We start from the raw sequence: 23,895 nt of genomic DNA, 5'->3' as shown, positions 1-23,895 counted from the left end.
ATTTCCTTGAATTACTCGAAGAGTTGCAGGAATATATTCATTTATATCTTGTACCACAATAAAGTCACTTCTATAGGCAGGTACATACGCTGTCACACGAAAATTCACAACATTAAATGCTTCAATAAATTCTCCTTTGAAATATTTTAATTTGAAGGAAATTTCGTTACATCTTTTCACGCTGCCATATTAATAAATAGAAAACAAATAAGCTGGAAGCACCGCCAATGAATCAAAGTGTGGTCGGTAAAATTGAAAGGAGAACAAATTAAATTTAATTAAAGTTCAGAAGTGAATATTCTAAAACGTAATTTAATCGTTGAATTTATGAAGCGAAAGTTGATACTAAAATTTTCCACTTAGCGTCGTCAGGCAATCATAACAGATTATCCGGGGATGTTTCAGCCGAATAGTATAATTATTGTCGCTTATTTAAAGAAGCCAGGAATTGATTATTCATTCGAGTCTGTACATTTTATATAATCAACAGTGACTAAATAAATAATAAATGTGAAAAAAAAAACGTTTTATTCAAATGAACACAATATGACCCTACGGTTCAATAATAAGCTTCAAAAGACAACCAAGTGTAAGGAACTCGAAGTATTTAAATATATCAGACTGTTATTGCGTTGTGCAGACGACATTAACATACAAGTATGTCAAGCTCACGTGTATTTTATTATTAATCTGATTTGTTTGGCTTAATACTAAGTGAACAGTGTTTAGGTGAAGTATAAAAGATCAATTTTTGAATGAAAATCTCTTGCAGACTTTGAATTTTACTTGAGATCGGATGGATAGTTGTTGGGACGTAAATCAATTCACATGCGACAATACTTTGCTGAATGTAAAGCAGTAGCTAAACGTTGTACTTTAACTATGAAATACTTGAATACACTTCCGTCATTGTATTAAATCAAACTAGACGTGTTTTCTTCATCCAAATCAATCATCATTTATTCTTCCACAAATTACCAAAAATGGTTTTATCGGTGGTAAAATGCAAAATTTTATCCGAAAGTTTGCAGAGCTAAGTCAATTCTGATTTGAAAGGATCTGACCTGGACTATTCTTAGGATTTTAGGATTTTTCGTTAATTCTTCTCGACTCCAGATGGGAAATTTCACTTTGGCTGAACTTTGATATAATTCCAAGAAAACTTTTTACAAGTAAAATCGCTTTCATCTCAAAACATTTCATATTATGAATCGAATTGAATGTAAATTGACAGGATGTGGCATGCACACTGTACATTATACTATAAAATATGTTTTACCAATTCAATATCATTTTAAAATTCGATTTCGACAGAAATTATTGTAACTAATGCTAAGAATTTTCGAAAGTTTTAACGATTAAATGTTGGATAAGATAACTTGATTTTCGTTTTCTCCGATCAGAATCAGCGTGCCAATTATATCCCTTCACAGACGGTGAACACAGCACCAGTATAATTATCGAATCTATTACTTCTTTTGACCTTATTATTTTTAACAGGCTGATGACAACATTTTTTTACTTCATTTGATTTAGCATTTATTTGGCTATAAAGGTCACACATCTCATTCTTTATTTTTGTCCGACGCTGTCGATAACAGATGAAATGAAATTCTTTCAATCGTGTTTTACATCCATTCCAAACCAAAATTCTTTAATAGGAATTGGTAGGTTGCATAAATTCCTTTTGGAAATAAATAACGTGACAGACAGCAGAAAAGTATTTTGACTATAAGGGGTTGTTCTGCACATGAATAAAGGAAATTGGTTTCGTTCGATGAACGGATGAACATTCATAAAAATTGAAAATTGTTTATAAGTAATTCGAAACTTTGACAACTTGAAATTCACAATTAAATTTAAAATTTACTTATGTCGAAGGCAATAATTCCACAGTTTTAATTAGAATTAACCATTGTGTTCACACAGTCCATAAACAATTATGTTTTGGTTTTAAATAACGCACAGCAGCTATATTAAAGAATCGAATTATGTTTTGTCACACAATGAAATTTAACAGCAAAAAAAAACACCGTCCAATTAAATGCACTACATTTTTAAGCGCCGTAATCCGAGCACCGATTAAACATAACTAAACCGTTCCAATCAGCGACAGTAAGGGATTCGCGATTTTATTTATATGACTTTAAATTTCCATACTTAACGTCGCGTACATAAGCGGTCGCCTCGCATCGCTCATAAATATTTACAAATATAATCGAACATCGAGGCTTGAAAATAAACGAAAACAAAACTCTTTGCTTGAATATATCCACTGATACTTAACTGATTTAGTTTAATAGAATCACATCAAATTTGATTTGCAATTTCAATTGAATTTCCAGAATAATTCAATATTAATGAACTAACACCATATTATAGCACATAGTTATTGGTTGGGTCTCTCTATTGTATTTTACCGACTGATTTGTTTAGGTTTGGCGAATATTGAAATTTGTTTCGATTGAAGTATAATATGCGAATCAGCTCTTTACACCGTGCGAGCCGAACATCATGTATCCGTTATATTCTGCTATTCGGAAAAATAACTTGTTGCTAAAGCTTTATTCGGTTGGGTGTACAGTACACATGTGCGGAAGGAGAGAGTTGTTCTGTAGTAAAATATCAAACATTTATAATTAAGCATAAAAATATTGTATTTTACAGAAGTGGGTCGAACATAAGCTGGAATTTTTTTTTAGATGATCCACTTCCACTAAAAAAACGATTCGAATGAGGGCATTTTTATCGGCTTATGTCCACAAAATGTTCCTTTCACACGAAATGTTTCGTCATACTTATAATCTCCGACATTTCTATGGATTATTATTTTTTAATGCTTTAGGATAATGGATTTGCTAACCAAAAGGACGAGAAAAGGGAAATGCAGCAAATTACAGCAATAGTTTAAATTGTAATTTGTCCTAGGACAACATTCTCTCAACATTTTGTCATATGACAGACAACACACAACAAAATTATATTCAGCACAGCTGAACATTTTTTTTGAAGGGGGACAAGTACAAATGTGTAACGTAGCAGTATCGACTTACAACTAAAATGCAATAATATTCAGCTGAGTAGGGCATCATTGTCATCTATCTTGTACGTACATAGTATAGCACAATAGACAATAGTACTGTTCAACCACCACCAAAAATGTACTGCTATAATGTAGAAATTCGGGACAAGTATAATTGTTAACATATCAGTACAATGTAATTACATCTTAGCTGCACTTAGTGTGGTCAGTATGTAAAATGTACATGCGGAAGGTAATATTCAGCTGTCTTGTAAAATAGTTCTGCACAGTTACAACCCTCAAAAAAAAAATCCGTGAATGTTTGTCAAACATATAGCGGAATAATATTGAATCTGATATTTCTTTTGTTTAGTTATCGCACTAGTTAAAAACACTAGTTAAACAAAATATTTTATCTGTCTAGAACGATAATCTCGAGCTTATCCCTCTAGGGAGTTTTTGTTTATCTCGATATATCTCTTCTCGACAGATAAAATATGATATGTACCTATTGCCAGACTGTTATTTTGACGTATAGGTATTATGGCCCACGCCTTCGGCTAGGGCAATAATTCCCTTGACTGAAAGTCAAGGGTCTTACGCCAGAAAATACCCTAAAATGTAAGTAACCATACAGTGTATGAAAAATTATCAAAACTTTAATTGTTTGTAAGCATTTTGTTTTGTCACGACGATAACTCGAGTAAGTCTTAACCGATTTTGATGATTTTTTTTTGAATCGACGAGGAATGAAATTCTTCTGGTTAAGTTCGAAGATGAGCCATGTCGGGATAAGGTTCTGGAAACTATTCCAGAAAAACATGATTTTATTGATAATTGTAATTGATAATACAGTGCTGATAATTGATATTGTGATAAAGATAATTTAATGTGTTGTGGTGATATTATATAAAATGTTATTAAAAACGTAGAAGAATGGGATTTCTGAGGTTAAGTTCGAGGATAGGCAATGTATAAGGTTCTGGAAACTATTTCAGAAAAATAAGTAACTGATAATAATTGGTAATAATAATATTGTTCTCTTGACTGAAGTCAAGGGTCTTACGCCAGAAAATACCCTAAAATGTTAGTAACCATACAGTGTATGAAAAATTATCAAAAACGTAATTGTTTGTAACCATTTTTTTTGTCATGACGATAACTTGAGTAATTCTTAACCGATTTTGATGATATTTTTTTTAATCGACGAGGAATGGGATTGTTGAGGTTAAGTTCGAAGATGGGCTATGTCGGGATAAGGTTCTGGAAACTATTCCAGAAAACAGGATTTTACTCTGTTGATACTTGATAATACATGATAATACACCGCTGATAATTGATATTGTGATAATTTATGATAATTTAATGTGTTGTGGCGATATTGTATGAAATGTTATCAAAAACGTAATTGTTTGTAACCATTTTTTTTGTCATGACGATAACTTGAGTAATAATTCTAAACCGATTTTAATAAAATTTCTTTTAATCGACGTGTAATGGAATTCCCGAGATTAATGTCGGAAGCTATTCCATTTACTATGTTGATAATTGATAATTTTTGGTAATTGATCATTGATGATTCCCTTCACTGAGAGAAGAAGGTACGTCTGTTTTGAATGAAGTCGTTGTCGTTCCTGTTGTCAAAGTTCGGATTAACAGTTAATTGGAACAAACTTTTAGGACTGTCGTATGACTTTTAAGAAAACAAAATAATTTACCGCATTAACTTAAGTATGGTTGCCACTCAACAAAAAAGTACTACTTGAGATAGCAAACTGTCAAGTAAACAAAGCAAAAATTCATTTTTTTTCTTTCACACGGAGTATTTTTGTGGTAAATGGTAAATGGAGAAATAGAAATGGTTCCTAGTGGTATTATTGATATTTAGGTATTTATCTTCGCTCTGGTTACTTCATTTTCGCATTAATGCCACAGCGAAGAATTCGCCTAATTTAAAATACAATGCACTATCGGCAATTATTTTTGATTTAATGCCACCACGAAAAAGGCTGTTGGCGCAAACTTCCTTATAATACAGCCTTGGAAACCACAGCGGATCATACTGATACAGAGTGTGAGCTGTGTGGATTGAGTGGAATTCATTGAAAACGTCAAATTCCTAACAAAAAAGACATTTGAAATGTTGGCCACTGTACCTGAAATTACATATACAGTGAGCATATAGTATTACAAAAGTCAAGCAATTCTAACATTAGACAACTCCGACGAGTGTGAAGTTTGCGGCTAGGCCAAATCTAATATTAGACAACTCGTACGAGTCTGCGGCCCGAGCGAAGCGAGGGTCGTAATTCACACGAGTTGCGGTATCATATTGCAATATTAGACAGCTCGTACGAGTGAGAAGTTTGCGGCTAGAGCGAATCGAAGGCCGTAATTAACACGAGTTGCGGTATCTTACTGCATTAGTTAACAACTCGGGTCTTATTGGATTATTGCACAATTTGAACTAATACAAAGTGACAACATTTCATTTTTGTAGAAGGAATTGTTCATTATCACACAGATCAAAAAATCAGTTAAAATAAATTAAGATAATTATAATCAAGGTTCTGAATCAACCAGGTTAAGACAACCCTGAGTTGATCACGAAGGCGGTGACACACAAAAACAATCTTTCAGAACCTCGATTATAATAGTGTGTAATATAAGGTAAAATCAAAATGAAATGATCTTGTCTGGTTTTTGACAATTGTCATTCAATTGACAAAAAATGAGACTCGATAATTTTATTTTGCTTTCACTTTAATTGATTAATTATTTTGGAAAACTTATCAGTCAAGGGACCCGACCCGCCCAAAAGGTGGGACCTAGTGTCCTACACGTCAAAATACCAATCTTGGCAACAGGTACATAATATATATTACTTCATTCTGTTTAAAATGACGCTGATTTCTGTCGTTGCTTCTCGGTACCAGTTACTGAAATGTGGGTTTCTTTTTCTTGACAAAAAATATCAGATCGAAAAGTTTACAAAAATTGAGAAAAGTTACAGCTCGGATTCCACACGGAAAATCCCAATATACGTGTGAGATCTATAAGTGGACTTAGCACCCCCATTTTTTGGCATATAGCTGTGGAATGCATGTTGCGATGACTGTAGTTAAAATAGCTGTGTAACTTATATTATAACTGTGAGCCACATTTCAAATCCATCACGAGAAATAATTTTTTTTTTCCTAAACTTTCCTGAATTTTGCGGTCACCCATCCAAGTACTAACCGCGCCGATTGATGCTTAACCCGAGAATCCGACCGTCACCTATGCTGCTGTTGTGCTAACTTTGCTTGTGCTTTAACACGTTCTTATTTCGAAGCGTTGCTACTACAATATAAATTCTGCAGCTATATTATGCGGCACACAGCCTCATTCAAGTGTGTAGTTTTTATATTTAGAATTTTTAGTTTGGTGAGTTGTCACTTGGAGAATGGTTTTAGGTTCTGAAAGAAAGTGAATTGAAACTGCGTGAAGAATCGCCAATTCAATTATTTTCTGTGAAATGACGATTTTGATTTTTAGGAGTAATTACTTAATTCGATTCAAATGTGACTATTAAAGAGGCGTCACCATTAACCTGAAGATGAAACCTCATTATAATCAGTTAAGCTATTTTTGAACAGTTTTTGGTACGATTTTTCTTTATCCATTAACATTAATGTCAATTGAGCATCAGCGCGGATGACTTGAATGTATGGTCCCATACATTTTCTGATATGCAGCTCACAGCTATATTTTTCATACGTCAAATATGCGTTACACAGCTATGATATAGAGTACACAGCCACAATATGCAAATCCTAGCTATAACATGTGTTGTAGTGCATAATGTAGCTGTGTGATCCACAATATAGTTGTGTAACTCATATTGCACGTAAATTACCAACATTTATAGAATATGCGTTCAGTAGCTATATTTTTATAAGTGTTGCAGCTATATTATAAGTTCCACAGCCTTTATCGAAATCCACGAATTTTCCGTGCAACAATCGTGTGTTCCGTTTGTCAACGAATACCATGATGGGTATCAGATATTTTATTAATGTACTGTATTACCAACACTTTCAAAATTTGTTCGATTAACTGTCCAGTTTCAGTACCCTATTTAGAGTACCACTCATGCTTGAAGTGCGTTGCTTTTTGTCTAAAAATGTGTGTTCTGAGGCTCAGCCATATTAAGTTGTATTTTACATAAATCATTCTTTCACATGAAGTTCTGTTCCAGATTCCTGCAGACTCCAACAGGTTATGGGCTCAGATGCGTTTAGCGAATTGCTATTATTTGGAAACCAGTTGAAGCTAACGGAACTTTGCATAGCAACATAGCAAAGCGTCATACCAAGACATGGTGTCATAGAAAATCACAGTGACACAGAAATAGTATGAAATAGTTATTTGTTTGCCGATAGCAACAAATTCCAACAAGAGCTAAGTTTGGTGGCCTTTGCGAAAGGGAAAGGGTATTGAATCGCTGGATCGTTGGAATTATCCTTATTTTCCAAAAGGTGTCAAAAACGGTTTTCATGTATGCTTGGTGTGGTAAACCGTTTTCTCCACGAAGCGGAAACATAAATTCCGTATAAACATGTTTGAAATCAAAAACAAATTGACAATTCGGGGAAGAAAATTTCGTTAGTTTAATGTTAGTTTGTCAAGACATTCTGAGTGGAGAAGATTTACTACCTTATCTTCACATGATTAAAATGTAATTATCAAAAATGTCCTATGCATTGCATGCCCATTAGATATTTTATTAATGTACTGTATTACCAACACTTTTCTTTGTTTGAAACTAACAAATTATTAGAGTAGCTGGTTTATATAGCATATAGCATAGCTTTTGCATAGCATCCATAAATGAATCAGTTCTCGTCCTATTTTCTGTTAAAATAAACGAGAACATCAAGTTTTGATCGTGTTACACATTTTAATTGAAAGTGATTTTTCAAATACTTCTTCATGTTGAGCCACTTACCAATTAATTCAGGGAACGCCACCATTATAGCACGAGTGATATTTCCAACCGACGAAAATGCGGTTATTTGGACGTAATTCACGCCGTAAGTGCGGTCAAAATTCAAAATGGAAAGTGCGGAGGTCTTTCTAACGTAGCGTCATTTTCATACAATGAAGCGTTGAAATGTATTTTTCGGTTCACTTTTTCATCAAATCGTTCACTTAACATTCAAATTTTAGGCACACTTACGGCAAACAATTGAACATCTTCAAAAACTTCATGTGTGCTTTCCTTGTGAAACAAATATCGTTAGAAACCTATGCAGAAACAAATCGAATCGAATAAAATCAAAGAATTGTTAGAATTGCCTTTGAATATTTCATATGACCTGGGCTGTCTATGCGGTTTCTCCCAGAAAACATTCATTCGATACAGATTTTGGGAAAAGAAAGATGACTGAACGCTTATATTTGTCGGTGGGTATGGTGCTAAGGTTACAATCGAGAAATATTTAAATTTACAAAATAATTTAATCGAAGCGAAATCCGTTTTACTGACGACAAATTTCCAAATTTATGTCATCGGGGCTGGGCCTATTTTTGTAATTTTTTTTGGAAATTTTTTCGAAAATTTCCAAAAAATTGCCAAAAACTGCGAACGTCCAAAAAACCGAATTTTTCCATAATTTCGAACTGTTTTGGCAACTCCGGAGCTCAGCCTTATGTTTTAGCCGGCTCTCGATGATTTTGTTTGATTATTGACGCTCTCATCTTTCAAATTAATCATGCTCGTCTTCATTTGAAACCTGATATCGTCAAGAAATAATCGAGAGTCAGTTAAAACGCAAGGCTGATTCAGGAGTTGCCAAAACCGTTCTAAATAGTGGAAAAATTTGGTTTTTGGACGTTCGCAGTTTTTGGAATTTTTTGGCAATTTTTTGGAAATTTTGGAAAAAAATTCCAAAAAAAATTCCAAAAATAGGCCCTCGTCCCAGCATGTTGGTGTCTGTATTTCGATCCAATCAACAATACTCGATTCATCACCTAATCTATTTGAACCTCGAATGCCAATTACTGGTTCAGCTGATCCGAAGGTCTGGTCACGGATCACATAATGGTACAACAGTTCAGGCTGTAATTGTTAACGAAAGTTTCAATATTAGACTTCAAAAAAGATCGTATATAACTGTGGACAATTTTTCAATTGTAACATTTAAGATTTATTTGACTTGAGCAGATTCTAAGGCGAAAGGGATTAAGTATTCACTAACCTTACTTATTACTTTTAACTGAAATGCTGCTGTTGCATCATTCGACAAAATATGATAATGACAAGTACGATCTTCAGCTGGATCCCAAGTTATGAAAACATCAAACAATTTATTCACTTCCACTTTATATTCAGATTTTTCGATTTTCATGGCAGTGTATTCTAACAGCAATGTTTTGATTAAATCCAAATGAACCCGCATTCGTATATTGATAGTTGGGAAGCATTAGAGTTACTGTTATGTTGTAAGTTACATTTGGCGTCAGTTCTTTTATTGGAATCAGCGTGGAATCTGTCTGTAAAATGTTAAGAAGAAAATCATAATCCACCATATCAATAGCAGCTACGTCGGCTTACAATCAGAAAATAAGTTCGATGAATAAAATGCCGACTCTTAAAGTAAAATCTACAATATATGCATATCCTATGACTCATACCAGTTAAGGTGTGGAAATTACTAAAGTAAAAAACGTCCTAATTTGTGTCCTCAATGAAATTAAGGCACATGTCAGAAAACTAGCTATTATTGCCTACATCATAGCGAAAATTGGCCATTACATAGCAGTTTGCCCCTGTCGATTCATTTTATGTGAATTACTTGTGTAGTTGCATACCTCGCCTTCGGCTCTACATTTTTTGAAGAGACAATTACCGAAGCTTGTCGCTCAAATCACACTTGTGAGTTTGCTTTCATCACAAAATTGTTATCTCATGTACTGAATTACTATCGTATCATCGAATGTAATCTACTATTCTCTGCGAAAGGAAAAGCACATCAGAACGATGTGTAAACTCATACACAACAGACCTGTAAACAAGTCAAATGCTCATGTATGAGTAGTTTGATTCTTCTACAGACACGATGTGCAATGTGTCTGCATTTGTTGAATTCGTTAAACCAAACAGATGAACCGATCATCATTAAATTGGTTAACATAGAATGCTAAATGCACTCATCACATCAACAACGAATCCATGCCATTAGACAGGCATAATGTCGTACGAAATCGAGGTACGTTTGGCCACTGTTTCGATCTGTGAGAAATTTAAATATGTCTTTCGACATGTTGCATTAATATGCAGTTCAAAAATACCATTTCTCATCAGGCCATGGCGACAGTGGCAAAGAAGTGACCAAACTACGAGAGGTAGTCATAACTTTATACACGCTATTTTTCAGTGAATCATTAGCTAAATGGAGAAATAAAATTCTCCAAAACGCCTCATCACTAAAAAACTTACACTCCACGTGCTGGAGTACTGTAGCTATAGCCACTACAGAGCAGCACATACTGCGAAAGGAAAAGCACATCAGAACGATGTCAACTATTCTCTATCTCTAGTGAGGAATTATCGCAAAATTGTCTCGGATTTCGTATAAAATGTTGTTGCTAACTTATGTCAAAAGGTTTTCTTAGCGAATTCGATTCCAGTACGAACCGGAGGTTCTCCTACAAGCATGTATTTGGAAAATTACTATTGGAATTGTACAGAAAAATGGATTTGCAAGGATAGATCTAATGCTTCACCATAAGTAATATCATTGCAAATACACAACATGTTTCCGACTATTGTTTTCATCTAACTTAATACTACTTCGCATACATAAACAATACAATTAGTAGGATTTATGTACTTCTACAACACTCACAATATAAAGAATCTTTTCCACAAGCTCATACGACAAGCTTTCTATATTCACCATATACAAATTTCCTTTAACATTTTCCTTGCGAGAGTATTGAAACTGTCCATAATGATTACTGTCGGAACACAAAATAAACCAGGCAGGAGCGGTTCATTTTCGAAACGTCAAATAAGGGACCTAATACACTGTATGAAAATGAACTCAAATGATCACTGACATAAATTGAAAAATTTTATTCGCAAAAAATATAGGGCTACTAGATTATTCAGGTCCCTAGTCAAATCAGCGCTCCTGCCTGGTTAACTTTACTCTGTCGTGGTCGGAAACATTGCCGTCAACAATGTCAACAACCAACGAGGTATCGTCGCGACATCGCAGATTGACGTTAAAATCAGCCACATTTATTCGGTTTGGTTTGGTTTCATTAATTTTGGGTGCTTGACACATGCGCTCGTAGCACTCCTGTAATGTCTGAAAATGAAGAAGTATGAAAACTTGGATCAATTTCTAATCTAGACATAATCCAACGAATTTTTTTATTGAAAGCGTATCCTTCGCGTGCTTTTCGATCAAGGTATTAAATTATCAGTATTTCCGCACAATGATCCCCAATATGTTGGTTTGTTTACGTGGATTATCGCGGCATAAACAACGAGAGAAAAACAAATCAGAAACGTTTGAGTTTTGATGGAATATTCGCGGATAAATTTTTTCTCTTTCAACTAAACATCTATATGTTCAACGTCCAACTACACTCACCGCATTTGAATTTTTTATACAGGATGCCGTACAGCTAACCGTCCGATATAAGGAACAAATCGGTCTGATAGTTTTTTAACCTTATCGCATCACAGGTAATATTCCCAAATAAAAGTGCAAAGGAAAATAATCGAATGTAGTTGAAAGTCATGGCTTGCATTTTACAAAACTGAAATTGAATTGGCTTTACGCACTTCCTGCAGATTATGTAATAATGCGGATTGGCTTGTTTGGAATTTTTTATTTTGCCAAGTGTGGCGTTTGCTGAGCTCGACCTGAAGGTGAGAGATGCAAAAACACAAGGCAAAATATAAAGTTCAAAACAATTACGTAAGTTATTTTATTGCTTGCCCCAAGCGAAAATTGATTCTTACATATCAATTTGGCCCCTGCGAAAATGGTCGATTACATGAGGGATATTTGTGTGACACTATCGTCAAGGAATCTCTATTTTCGCGGGGTGCACAGTCATTCACGTAAAACGAGTTTTCGCGGGGTGCAGCCAGATGAAGGAGAATGCATCATCTGAAATATTTAATGCCTTCCAATAGAAAAAAAGAAAATAATTATTGATGTTTTGTGTTTTTGAACACAAATTTTCCAGTGGCGTGAGTTGAATGTCACAAAAGCATTTGAATTATTTCGAAAAGAAAATCACAAAACTGAAAGTGTCAGCCATTTTTTGCTCCAGCAATAAATTCAATGTTTGTAATGAACACATGGCAAACTTTTAGTTGCATATTTTTCACTTATATTCGAGAACACTAAACACTTTGCTTATGTTAGACATTATTCACTTCACTTCACTGCAAAAATTTTATTCTAAATAACGAAAACAACAAAATTAATGCATTATCCTGAAACGGAAAAACAATTCAGTGACAAGCCGACTGTTGTGACCGTTGTGACGTGTATTGAGATTACTGCTGTAACAATACCAACATAACATTAGTGTTGTTTTCGAGATTTTTTTCTTCGTAGACGTGTACACATGAGCCAATTTCGGAGGGTTCGGCGGTATACTAGATTCGTTGTTACTGCGTTAAGGAATTGATATGTAAGAATCAATTTTCGCTTGGACAAGCAATAAAATAGAATACAGTGCAAGCTGCTGCCATGATTCATTACTTGGGGAAACAATTTTGAAACTCACAACTCACGCGTGTGTGTTTAAGCGCCTCGGTTTGAAAACTGTTATTTTGACGCGGGTAGTTACATACCTCGCCTTCGGCTCGGATATGCAAACTCTACCCTTGTCAAAATAACAGTTTTCAAACCTTGGCGCTTAAACACACACTTGTGAGTTGCTCGTATCTCAAAATTGTTACCCCATGTAATGAATCATTTTCGCAGCATGCACTGTAACCTACTATTACTCACTATACTAAGTCCTCGGGAATTGGCCATTTCCTCCCGAGGGATAAGTTGGTAAAATAACTTATTGGACGAGTTTTCCTAGAGAATTTCTTGAAAGTCTAATGATTTGCTTTAGCTTTCTCTTTTTTTGAGTGTGCTTACTAAACACAACGATCATTTTACTTTAAGAATCCTGTTAACGTGAACTCATATTTTCCCTTTTGTTCGACGTACAATGCAAACTGCGACATGGCTTAATTTTACAACTGTATATGATAAAAATTAAAATTTGGTGTAATTTAAATGGTGTTTTCCGTTAAAACATATCACTCCGTAAATTAGATTAATTTTAATAGTTTATTATGAAGGCAAAGGCAATGTACATCTAACCGTTGGAGTTGAAAAATTAAAATTAGGGAATGAGCTTTCCACATTTTATACGGTAATACTTGTCAAGACATTACCAGCATTTGCATTCCACGGTCAAGGTTAAATCTAATTTTCAGCAAGCAATAATATTTGCAAACGTTTGAGTCAAAGCGGATATTTAAAACAGCCTGAATTGATTCAAGTTTTTACATTTTAATTAATTTAAAAAAAAACCAAACGAAAATATTTTAGGGTTTATGGTGCTTGCAACAAAATGCGAATTTCCTGCGCACTTAATTACCTGGCATAATTGGGTAAGACGTTTCATTTTCTATGACAAAACAGTATTTTTTGTTATGAGTTGCATTTTTCAGGACTAGTCGTAAAAGCTTGTCCAAACGAGGCAAATCGCCTATTTTTGGGAAAACCCATATTTTCCTTAATTGTCCAAAAGATTTAGATTTTTTAATATTTTCCTAAATTTTCCGAAAAATGTTTTTTGAAAAATTTGAAAAATATAGAAAATTCGGCCAAATGTGGAGAAATCTAGGAAAATGCGGAAAAATATTTCCCCAAAAATATTCCCTGGTTTCATGTCAAAGGTAAAAATGTTTCTGCATTCGACCTTAAAAGTACTTTCCGAGGTATTTACTTTCACAGTTTTTAATAAATTAGTATTGCAACATAAACATCTGTTTCTTAATTAAAAATCTAACACATTAGGTATGACCAATATTGAAATTAAAGTTCTCCAATACAGCAAATTCGAAAGGAAATTAGTCCAATTAAGCGCACTGACTAAACCAAACTGAACCATTCCGATCGGTGATAGTTAAGGATTGGCGATTGTACATGATTTTAAATTTACATACTAACCGTTGTGTGGAAGAGGTCGCGTTGCATTACTCACAAATATTTGCAAATATAATCGATGATCAAGGCTTGAAAATAAACGAAAATTCTATTTTTGGACTACTATTTTGCTTAAAAAAAAACGAATTTAGTTTGCAATTTAAATTGCTGAAACGCCATAATTAGGATTAAATCTATTTACTTGTCGCCTCCGGCTCGAGCTGGAAACCTCTCATTAGCTAAAAAAGCATTTTAGCATGCGTTAGGAAAATAACTATTACTTTACTAGTGAGGTAATGTGGTCGTTCCCTCACTAGTAAGCCCCCTTTCCCTCGCTCGTAAAGTAAAACGTCATACTTTACACGTGAAATAATTTGATATCTCGTATCACGATGAGTAAAAGTACCTCGGGCTTTTCTGGATACGATATATCAAATTACTTCACTGGTATAGTAATCTACTATACTTCATCTGTTTAAACATTCATTTTACGATGGCGTACCATCGCTTACCATTTTTACGTGTTACGGCATGTTTCATTTTCATTTACATTGCCTAATCACGTAATAGTACATTACTATGCAAGGGAAGTAAAGTGATATCTCGTATCCAGATGAGAAAAAGTATCCGAGGGCGGCGAGTGATGTAAAGGTTATTGCCTATACATGTAATAGCCTTATTGTACTTGGAACCTCGGAAGTAATATACTATTATCGATGCTATCGCTAATTCGGGACAACGCAAGAGTACTAAAGAGATATTTATGACTTAGGTGGAATTTTTTATAAGTTCCCAGTAAGATATTCAACCCTAGAAGCCAAAAGCACTTTCAAAAAAATTCTTCGAAGCTTAAGAGTCAATTCGCCAAAACTTCGAACAACTTAAAAACAAGCCATCAGCGATTTTCGGCGGGTACACAGTAATCGATTCAGGTGATCCTCCTGAGTCATTTGCAACAAAAAAAAATCCTCGAAATAATTATGTTTTCACGCCAGAAATCATGAAAAAATGTACTGCGCGATGGTGACCAAAATAGTTTTTGTTGCATATCACCAAGAATACGTAACGCATTTATCTGAAATTATGGTCATTGGTAGAGGTGTTGACGCCGCATAAGCTGGCCTTTAAAACATTTCGAAATTTTTCGTGTATGTGGTGCAGTAGCTATTTTAGGGGGAAAAAATTCCAACTTTTGCAGAGTGTTTTCAGAAAGTTACAACGATAGACTTCGAAGATATGGGTGTCGTTGGGTAGGTAGTGACCTCTACTATCCATGACACCATGAACCTACCGCGGCACGACTTTCGTTGAGCTTCAATTTTGATTGAAGTATACTAACACAAAAATTCTCTATAATTCCACTTTTCTTCGCGTCTATTTCAATTTTTCTGACGTATGTGACAATTTTAAATCAGGGCTGCAGTTACTGGCACCTTACGCTTCGGGAAATTTCGTTTAGGGCCTATAAAATTTGAAACAAAACCAACTGATTCAATTGTGTCATGTGTTCCTCGGGTATCTCCAGACTTCCTAGTATGGCCAGTGTGGCACTGTATCAAGTGTTTACTAGCATATTAGAATCATATTTTGTACTTTAGCCACTTACCGGAAGGATTTGGAAATATGTCGAATTTTTCGTATTCGTACATTTGTGAAAATTTTCCAAATCCTTCCGGTAAGTGGCTAAAGTACAAAATATGATTCTAATATGCTAGTAAACACTTGATACAGTGCCGCACTGGCCATACTAGGAAGTCTGGAGATACCCGAGGAACACATGACACAATTGAATCAGTTGGTTTTGTTTCAAATTTTATAGGCCCTAAACGAAATTTCCCGAAGCGTAAGGTGCCAGTAACTGCAGCCCTGATTTAAAATTGTCACATACGTCAGAAAAATTGAAATAGACGCGAAGAAAAGTGGAATTATAGAGAATTTTTGTGTTAGTATACTTCAATCAAAATTGAAGCTCAACGAAAGTCGTGCCGCGGTAGGTTCATGGTGTCATGGATAGTAGAGGTCACTACCTACCCAACGACACCCATATCTTCGAAGTCTATCGTTGTAACTTTTTGAAAACACTCTGCAAAAGTTGGAATTTTTTTCCCCTAAAATAGCTACTTCTCCACATACACGAAAAATTTCGAAATACACCTCTACCAATGACCATAATTTCAGATAAATGCGTTACGTATTCTTGGTGATATGCAACAAAAACTATTTTGGTCACCCTCGCGCAGTACATTTTTCATGATTTCTGGCGTGAAAACATAATTATTTCGAGGATTTTTTTTTTGTTGCAAATGACTCAGGAGGATCACCTGAATCGATTACTGTGTACCCGCCGAAAATCGCTGATGGCTTGTTTTCATGTTTCATACAACTTGGTTGAAGTTTTGGCGAATTGACTCTTAAATGTGATCAAAAACCGAAAACATACACTTTTCTTACAGAAATTTCTCCAGTTACACAAGCCGTACAGGGCCGTGCGGGAAGTCATTAGAAAGGTAGAGTAGGGAATTTGTTTGATTTTTATTAAAAGAACCATTTTAAGATGCAGCGAACTGATAAAATTGTAATGTGGACACATTATGAATAAACCATTATAAGGGTTTCTTTTGTATAAAATATTGCATTGTCATCGATTCATTGATTTGTTAGGGCACAACATAGAGGTAGACTACCTAGAGGATGGGGCACAATAATGTTGAAATGTACAGTTACACCGGGAAGAAAAAGATTCCTCGCGCCATTTTCCTTCGCGCTAACATTTCAAAGTAAGTTCAAAGGAACGTAAGTGCCATAATAATAAATTACCATACCATCAAGTGTACTTACACATTCACACACACTATTGGATGCGAAGATCTAATTGAAATTTTGTGTTCATCAACAACGGTCAGTCTGTTAATTGTTTGTAATTTTGAGTTGCACTTTCCGTCCACTAAACATGTTCGTCTTAGAATTTATTTATTATTCGTTCTTAGTGTTAATTGCTGTGACATCGCTTCTTTTGCAAGGTAAGTTGATATTCTCTTAACAGTCATTACATCCTTATATAGTTGCCAGAGCAGCTTCAGGTACAAAAGTGACAATAACAAAAACAAAGTTTCCCTCAAATTTAAATGTTTGTGAATGTGGCACAGGTACAAGAATGTTTCTCCTTGTTAAAATTCGTGTGTTATCGTTTTTGTATCTGCTCTAAAACTGTCCTACTAAAATCACTCTGTGTAATTATACCGATATAACGGTGTGCGGATATAACAGTTCGCAATCGCAGTTTTTTTTTCTATTTTAATTTTTTCGTCAATGCATTTCGTCTTTCAGTCCAGCTTTCAATGACCGTATCGTACACTGACTGCATTGGCGAAAAAATTGCTATTGAGCTACCTCACCTATTGTTCGTAGTTATAGTTTTCCTACACCTTATTTTATGGCTGACGCGGTCTTTATATCAAAAATTTGCATTGGCCGTCTGAGAAATGTTTAATGCTAATGCTAATAGATAACTGGTTTTTTGTATTGTTAACTGTATAGCCAACAACAACAACAACGCGCAGGGTCTGGTCAATAACCAGGTAGACCGAAGACTGGCTGCAATAGAGCGATCCATTGCCGATATTCGAGAAGCGGTGCGCGAGCTTCAATTTCTTACAAGGAGGTATACACGCAAACGAGCTAAACTAACATTTTGTGTTCGTTGTGTGTATAACTCTTCGTTTTTCTCTGTCAAAATCAAAAACAAATCAATGTGAACGATCTATTCTTTCTTCTTTTGCAGATAGACGGTGTACGAGCAAATTTGGCTGTGACGATAAATTGATTGTTATAATTCAATTTGTTTTTAATAAATTAATAGCTTGCACCTCAATTGCCAATTTTTAGCCCCGTACGAAGTACGAAGGGGCTTATAGGATTACGATGCCGTGTGTAATTGATGGAATTCGAAGCAGACGGTAAGGGCAAAGTGTTTGCCTATGTTCATAGATGTCGAATCCGCAATAAAAATTTGGGCCGTCTGTCCGTCTGTCTGTCACGTCGATATCTTGAGTAAATCAAATCCGATTTCAAAAAAAAAAATTCCCTGAAAGATAGTCAAAATAGTGAGGCTAAGTTCGAAGATGGGCATATTCGGGTCGGCCCTTCGTGAGTTAGGGCCACCTAAGTGATTTAAGGTCTTTTGGTGATATTTATGGCAAAATAAACGATGGAAATGTAAATTGTCAATACCAATCCAGGAAAAAAAAGTTTTTTAAAATCGGGTGAGTGGACCGTGAGTTAGGGCCTTAGAAGTGAAAAGCTACTAGGGCCCTATGTGTATTTTACATAGAACTCAAGTAAATTTCATTCGTTTTTCGTAATTTTTGTGTCATTTGGAAGGTAATCCAAGGCCGAATAGAATGTTGTTGAAAAAAAATTAAATTTGGGTCCTCGGACTAAGGCCGCTACTAGGGCCCTATGCGTATTTTACATACAACTCGAGTAAATTTCATCCGTTTTTCGTAATTTTTGTTTCATTTGAAAGATAATCGAACACCGAATAGAATGTAGTTGAAAAAAAATTAAATTTGGATCCTCGGACTAAGGCCGCTACTAGGACCTTATGTGTATTTTACATATAACTCGAGCAAATTTCATCCGCTTTCCGTATTTTTTGTTTCATTTGGAAGGTAATCAAAGGCCGAATAGAATGTAGTTGAAAAAAAAAAAAATTTGGATCCTCGGACTGAGGCCGATTTTAGGCCCTATGTGTATTTATATTCAATAAATTGAAATTTTAGGGCTATTTGAAATTTTTGTTTTATTTGAAAGGAACGTCGTACGGGGCTTCGTAATTGCGCTATGCGCAATTTCTAAGATGTACACATTCCATAATAATTTTACTTTAACTACTTTAACCGACGCATAGGCTTACGGTCAAAGTAGGGTGACAGACGCACTAGGGTCACGTACGCAATAGATATACGGGTTTGTACGGGGCTCAGTCGCAGCAAACGCTCCGACTGTTCTGATGGCTCGTTTCATTTAGTTTTACATTCCGAGAGTGTAGAAATCGATTAGAGAAAAGCTTTTCCATCAAATATTGTTAGTAATACTTAGAACATGAGAATTTTTGGTATTTGAAACGGAATTTTATTTCAAAGTCATCAATATTGTCAGGATCAAAAAGCGATGCCAAAACGTTGAAGTTAAATTCATTCGGTTTTGTATTACTTCCGTCACATCATTACACATATCAAAACGATGAAACTAACTCCTTAATCCATTTCTGTACATTTCACCACCTTGTTTTGCTAGTGCGTCAGCACGTTCATTACCCAAAATTCCGCAGTGGGCTTTGACGTAATTCTGAAACAGAATTCCAACGTGAAATCAGTGAAGTGAATTTCGTGACGGGAAAAATGAAACTCACCCATTTAATGGCGATTGAATACTTGGCGGTCACAGCATCCAATGACTTAAAATCGATTACGTTCTTAACGGGTTGACCCGACTTCAATTTCCAGCCGTTCCTTTTCCAACCGGTCATCCACTTAGTTATGGAATTGATGAGAAATTGTGAGTCCGTATTGATGCAGAGTTTCGTCACACCACAATCACCAGCCAACTGAATTGCCAATGTTGATGCTTGTATTTCGCCGCAGTTGTTAGTGGCTCTACCACTGACTGGTTTTGCCACATTTCTAGTGAGAGAAAGCAAAGTCAAAAAGGTTTCTTTTGTAAAGACGATCGTTTTATGAGCTCGACGTACAATGCATGACCTTCTCCGAAGTAAACTCCTAATCCAGCAACTGCCTTCTCTGTTCCATTACCTTCACACGAACCATCGGTGAAGACATGAACAAATCCATTTTCATCCTCTAAGAAGCTATGCTTTCCGTACTTGTTCAGTCTTTTCACAGGTATTTCGCCAGTGTCCTTTTTGGCTTTTTTACTCGGCTTGCTTTCACTGACATCTTCGTTCAACCGTTTGTTTGATGATCCAGTCGAAACAGCAGACGCAATTTGTTTACTTGACTTCTGACTATCTCCATCGGCGATTGATTCACCATCAATTTTGTGGTCAAGTTTTCCTCCCTTGCTAATCACGAATTTGACAGCCTCGTCATAAGTACTAAATTTCTTATAAATTGCCGATGTAAATCCTTTTACTTGAGCTTCGCATTGTGGCCTAATAGCAAATAGTTGCCAAGGATGTAATTTGAACTGTTTAGGCACGACAGAGCAAAGTTAAAGTTAAGTTTATTTTACTCTGCCGTGGTGTAGGTTTCAACTAGCCTAAAAACACTTACCATGTTGCAAAAACACCGGTTAATCTTCCACGCGCTACGCTGTAAAATGGCATTGATCTTACAAATAAATTGAACACGGACGTCATAAATTATGTGAAGCTTTCGGTCTGTACGTAGAGATTCCTTAACACAATTTCAGTAGAAACAAATACGTTGAACTGGCAACAGATTTATTTATTGTTGTCGTCGTCGTTGGTGTTTTGATAATGACTTTTCGATAGTTTTCTTCATGTCATTGCTGTGGTTTAACGAAATGTTTTGGACCATACAGTCAACTTATGGAAATTACTTTCTACAATAGACTGTTATGATCAGAGCGAGAAAACCGAAGACTAGTTATTATAACTTGCCTTGGGGTACTTGTCAAAGTATTTGCTTCAATTTATGCAATCAACCTTAATATGGTGAATCTCTTCATGATGTGTCTGAAATATTCTTTGCTTCTCTATCAACGTGGTACGTTAAGAGCGAGAGGACAGAAGACCAGTTTATTTTAACTTGCCTTGGGGTACTTGTCAAAATATCTTCTTCTCTTTCATCATAACACTCTATTGGCATCAATCAGTATAATCATTTATCGATATTTATGAATGACAACACCAAGCATGAGTGGGTGTAGTGACAGCTGCCAAGTAGAGAGTACTATTTTGTATGAAAATTTATTTACCAAAATTTGTTTGATACACTGTCCACTTACAGGACTTACAGGACTCTATTAACGATTTAAACGATTTTAACAATTATTTACCAATCAGTTACCCGACTGGTGTGTCCCAAACACACCGAGTTTAGTCGATTTTGCGATTCGCTTCGATTTGACGGTTTACATTTGAAATTATAAGCATCAATATAGCTGGTTTACGATGATGTTTCTGGACGCGTATGAATTAAATTTGAACACACTGCGATTTATATGCGGATTAAAATTGTTGATGATTATCATAAATACATTTCAATACATGCCGGTGTACATCGATACAGATTGACTTTTTGTGGTAAATATTATTGGTGCATATCAAAACATATCGGTGTATATCAGTGCATATCGGTTCATATTGGCACATATCGGTGCAAATCCAGATTGGCATATTCATGCTCAAATAGCACTGCCTCTAACTGTATGGGATCTTTTATCTTATTTTCTATTTATGGAGCCTTATTTCAACACTAACAATGCCATATTGTTTACAGCTCTTCACATTCTCAAAAATGTTGCATTTACGTCGTGTTACACTTAACTACGGTCAAATTCATTTCGATTGGCCACTTTTATTTCCGGTATGTATGTGTGAAAGCGGTGAGATCTTTTTGATAGTAACGAATTTTATTTCAAGTTAAATGGAGCCGTAACTTCCTATCTGATCATCTTGATTCAATTCCAGTTAAGCAGTAAAAGGCATTAGGCCTTGACGCATCCACGTACACAAAATATTTTAATAATAATTTTTTTTATAAAATACGTGTGAATGGGAACGTTTATTAGCCAATAAAATTAAAAGTTTCTGTTATCTACAGCATGAATTCGGTATATTATAAATTTTATCTTCCGATGCAGTAATTGCCGTCAATTTACTATACTTCAAATCATAACGTTAGTCAAATTCAATTTAGTAAAACAATTACAAAATGTGTCAATCGTTGTCAAATTACGTGATGATTGATGATTGTGGAGTGGGTGGTGGCGTCATTTCGAATAAAGCGTCTGCGAGGGTAGGTTTGGTGAAAGCCATTACGTTTTGCTGTTGAATATTGTCCAGTTGATCAGTGAAGAAATGATATTTGATTTCATGTAACACAAGGTTTTATCATTTGGCTTACCTCGTTCGCATGCAGCCTTTGCATCGACGAATAACATCATTACTGATGTGACATTTTTCACAGACGCATAGTCTTCGTCGCAATTCGTTCAAATCTGTCTGATGCGCCTGTTTCATGCGATTTATCTCATCGAGGTGTCTTTTTTCCATTTCATCGATTTCTTTTGCTACTGTTGTAGCTAGATTAAGATTTCTGGTTAGACCCTTTTTCAAGGATTCGATAGTTGAATTGGCGGTATTGTTAGATGGCGACGTTTCATTAACAGAGTCGATAAGTGATATATTGTGATTGTCTGGTGAATCGTTAGCTGGTTCGGTTGGTTCGTTAGTTGAACGTCGAATACGTTTAGATGAGTGACGGGAAGTCATATTAACGATATCCGTATGGCGGGGCAATTTCTTCAAAATTCTTAATAAATCTTCCAACGTTTGCGATATCGCCTTGCTTGTGATATTACATCCGCAAATGAACGTAAACGTGAATTAAAAAAAATTTACTGTTATGCTGTCAGCCTTTTTCTCCTCCAATTGACTTTCCAATGTTGAACAATCGACCTTTGTCAACGGTGATAATATTCTTCAGACGCAAATAATGAAAAATCGTCACGGTAAATGTTCCAAATTCTTATTTCGAAGACACACAGAAAACTAAATCTTCCGAATGTTGAATAAATGTCAGAATTTGCGTCAAGCAATTGACAAAAACCGTCAAACTGATAAATCAAAAATCTCCTAAAGCAGTTTGGCGGGCATTTTTAACACTTTTCGATATTTTTCTTCATGTCATTGCTGTGGTCGAACGAAATGTTTCGGACCATACAGTAAACTTATGGAATGTACTTTCTACAATTGGCATCAATCGGTATAATCATTTATCGATATTTATGAACATATAGTTATACTCGAGACGACATGGTGACGCTGTCGATCAAAGAAACCCACAAAAATATATGGGAAACCAAACATGTTCAAATAATGACAGCGCCACCTTCACACCTATCGAGTGTAACTTTATGTTTAAGAACCAAGCGATGAACTGCAAGCATGAGTGGGTGTAGTGACAGCTGCCGAATAGAATACTATTTTGTATGAATATTTATTCCATATTTATTTACACTGTAAATTTTACAGTGCCAAAATTTGTTTGATACACCAGGGCCAATTTTTGGAAATTTTTTCCAAAATTTCCAAAAAAAAGCCAAAAATTTCCAAAAACTGCAAACGTGCAAAAACCGAATTTTTCCATCATTTCGAACTGTTTTGGCAACTCCTGAACTCAGCCTTGCGTTTTAGCTGACTCTCAATTATTTTGTTTGATTCTTGACAAATGAAGTCGAGCATGATTAATTAATAAGATGAGAGCGTCAATAATCAAATAAAATCATTGAGAGCCGGCTAAAACACAAGGCTGAGCTCAGGAGTTGCCAAAACAGTTCGAAATGATGGAAAAATTAGATTTTTGGACGTTCGCAGTCTTTGGAAACTTTTGGCATTTTTTTTTAGAAATTTTGGAAAAAATTTCCAAAAAAAATCCAAAA

General features: G+C 35.2%; 3 protein-coding genes and 2 long non-coding RNA genes across 13 annotated transcripts in view; 1 reads left to right on the top strand and 4 right to left on the bottom strand.

The window, feature by feature from the left end:
• The window catches only part of LOC119073827 (tyrosine-protein kinase receptor torso-like), a 19,846-nt gene extending 8,834 nt beyond the window's left edge, over window positions 1–11,012 (bottom strand). For 2 of the 9 annotated variants that reach the window (XM_037179624.1, XM_037179625.1), the window contains exon 1: window positions 1,852–2,231. Coding sequence is in view for 2 of the 9 variants with exons in the window: in XM_037179633.1 (XP_037035528.1) it covers window positions 9,265–9,465 (201 nt within the window). In the remaining 7 variants the exon portion in view is untranslated. Of the gene's footprint in view, window positions 1–1,711; window positions 2,237–9,264; window positions 9,571–10,914 lie in introns of those variants that run through there. The other 7 variants (XM_037179633.1, XM_037179627.1, XM_037179632.1 and 4 more) reach the window with 7 other exon arrangements.
• On the bottom strand, window positions 7,768–8,058 carry LOC119073926. The gene is made up of 2 exons (XR_005087117.1): window positions 8,013–8,058; window positions 7,768–7,918 (listed from the first exon to the last, which is right to left on the bottom strand). It is a non-coding gene; the product is annotated as an uncharacterized LOC119073926 (long non-coding RNA).
• Window positions 8,582–23,895, top strand: LOC119073924. Its single transcript, XR_005087115.1, has 3 exons — window positions 8,582–8,595; window positions 14,168–14,174; window positions 23,556–23,895. It is a non-coding gene; the product is annotated as an uncharacterized LOC119073924 (long non-coding RNA).
• Window positions 19,365–20,762, bottom strand: LOC119073881 (ribonuclease H1). The gene is made up of 4 exons (XM_037179761.1): window positions 20,541–20,762; window positions 20,000–20,419; window positions 19,661–19,931; window positions 19,365–19,596 (listed from the first exon to the last, which is right to left on the bottom strand). The coding sequence occupies exons 1-4, from the start codon at window positions 20,624–20,626 to the stop codon at window positions 19,498–19,500; spliced, it is 876 nt and encodes a 291-aa protein (XP_037035656.1). The 5' UTR covers window positions 20,627–20,762; the 3' UTR covers window positions 19,365–19,497.
• Window positions 22,006–22,771, bottom strand: LOC119073904. The gene is made up of 2 exons (XM_037179794.1): window positions 22,359–22,771; window positions 22,006–22,279 (listed from the first exon to the last, which is right to left on the bottom strand). Exons 1-2 carry the CDS (start codon window positions 22,724–22,726, stop codon window positions 22,270–22,272), a joined length of 378 nt encoding a protein of 125 aa, XP_037035689.1. The 5' UTR covers window positions 22,727–22,771; the 3' UTR covers window positions 22,006–22,269.

The sequence above is a fragment of the Bradysia coprophila genome, unplaced genomic scaffold (assembly GCF_014529535.1).
Source record: "Bradysia coprophila strain Holo2 unplaced genomic scaffold, BU_Bcop_v1 contig_138, whole genome shotgun sequence".
NCBI classification, from domain to species: Eukaryota; Metazoa; Arthropoda; class Insecta; order Diptera; family Sciaridae; genus Bradysia; species Bradysia coprophila.
This window is presented reverse-complemented; position numbering and strand designations above follow the sequence as displayed.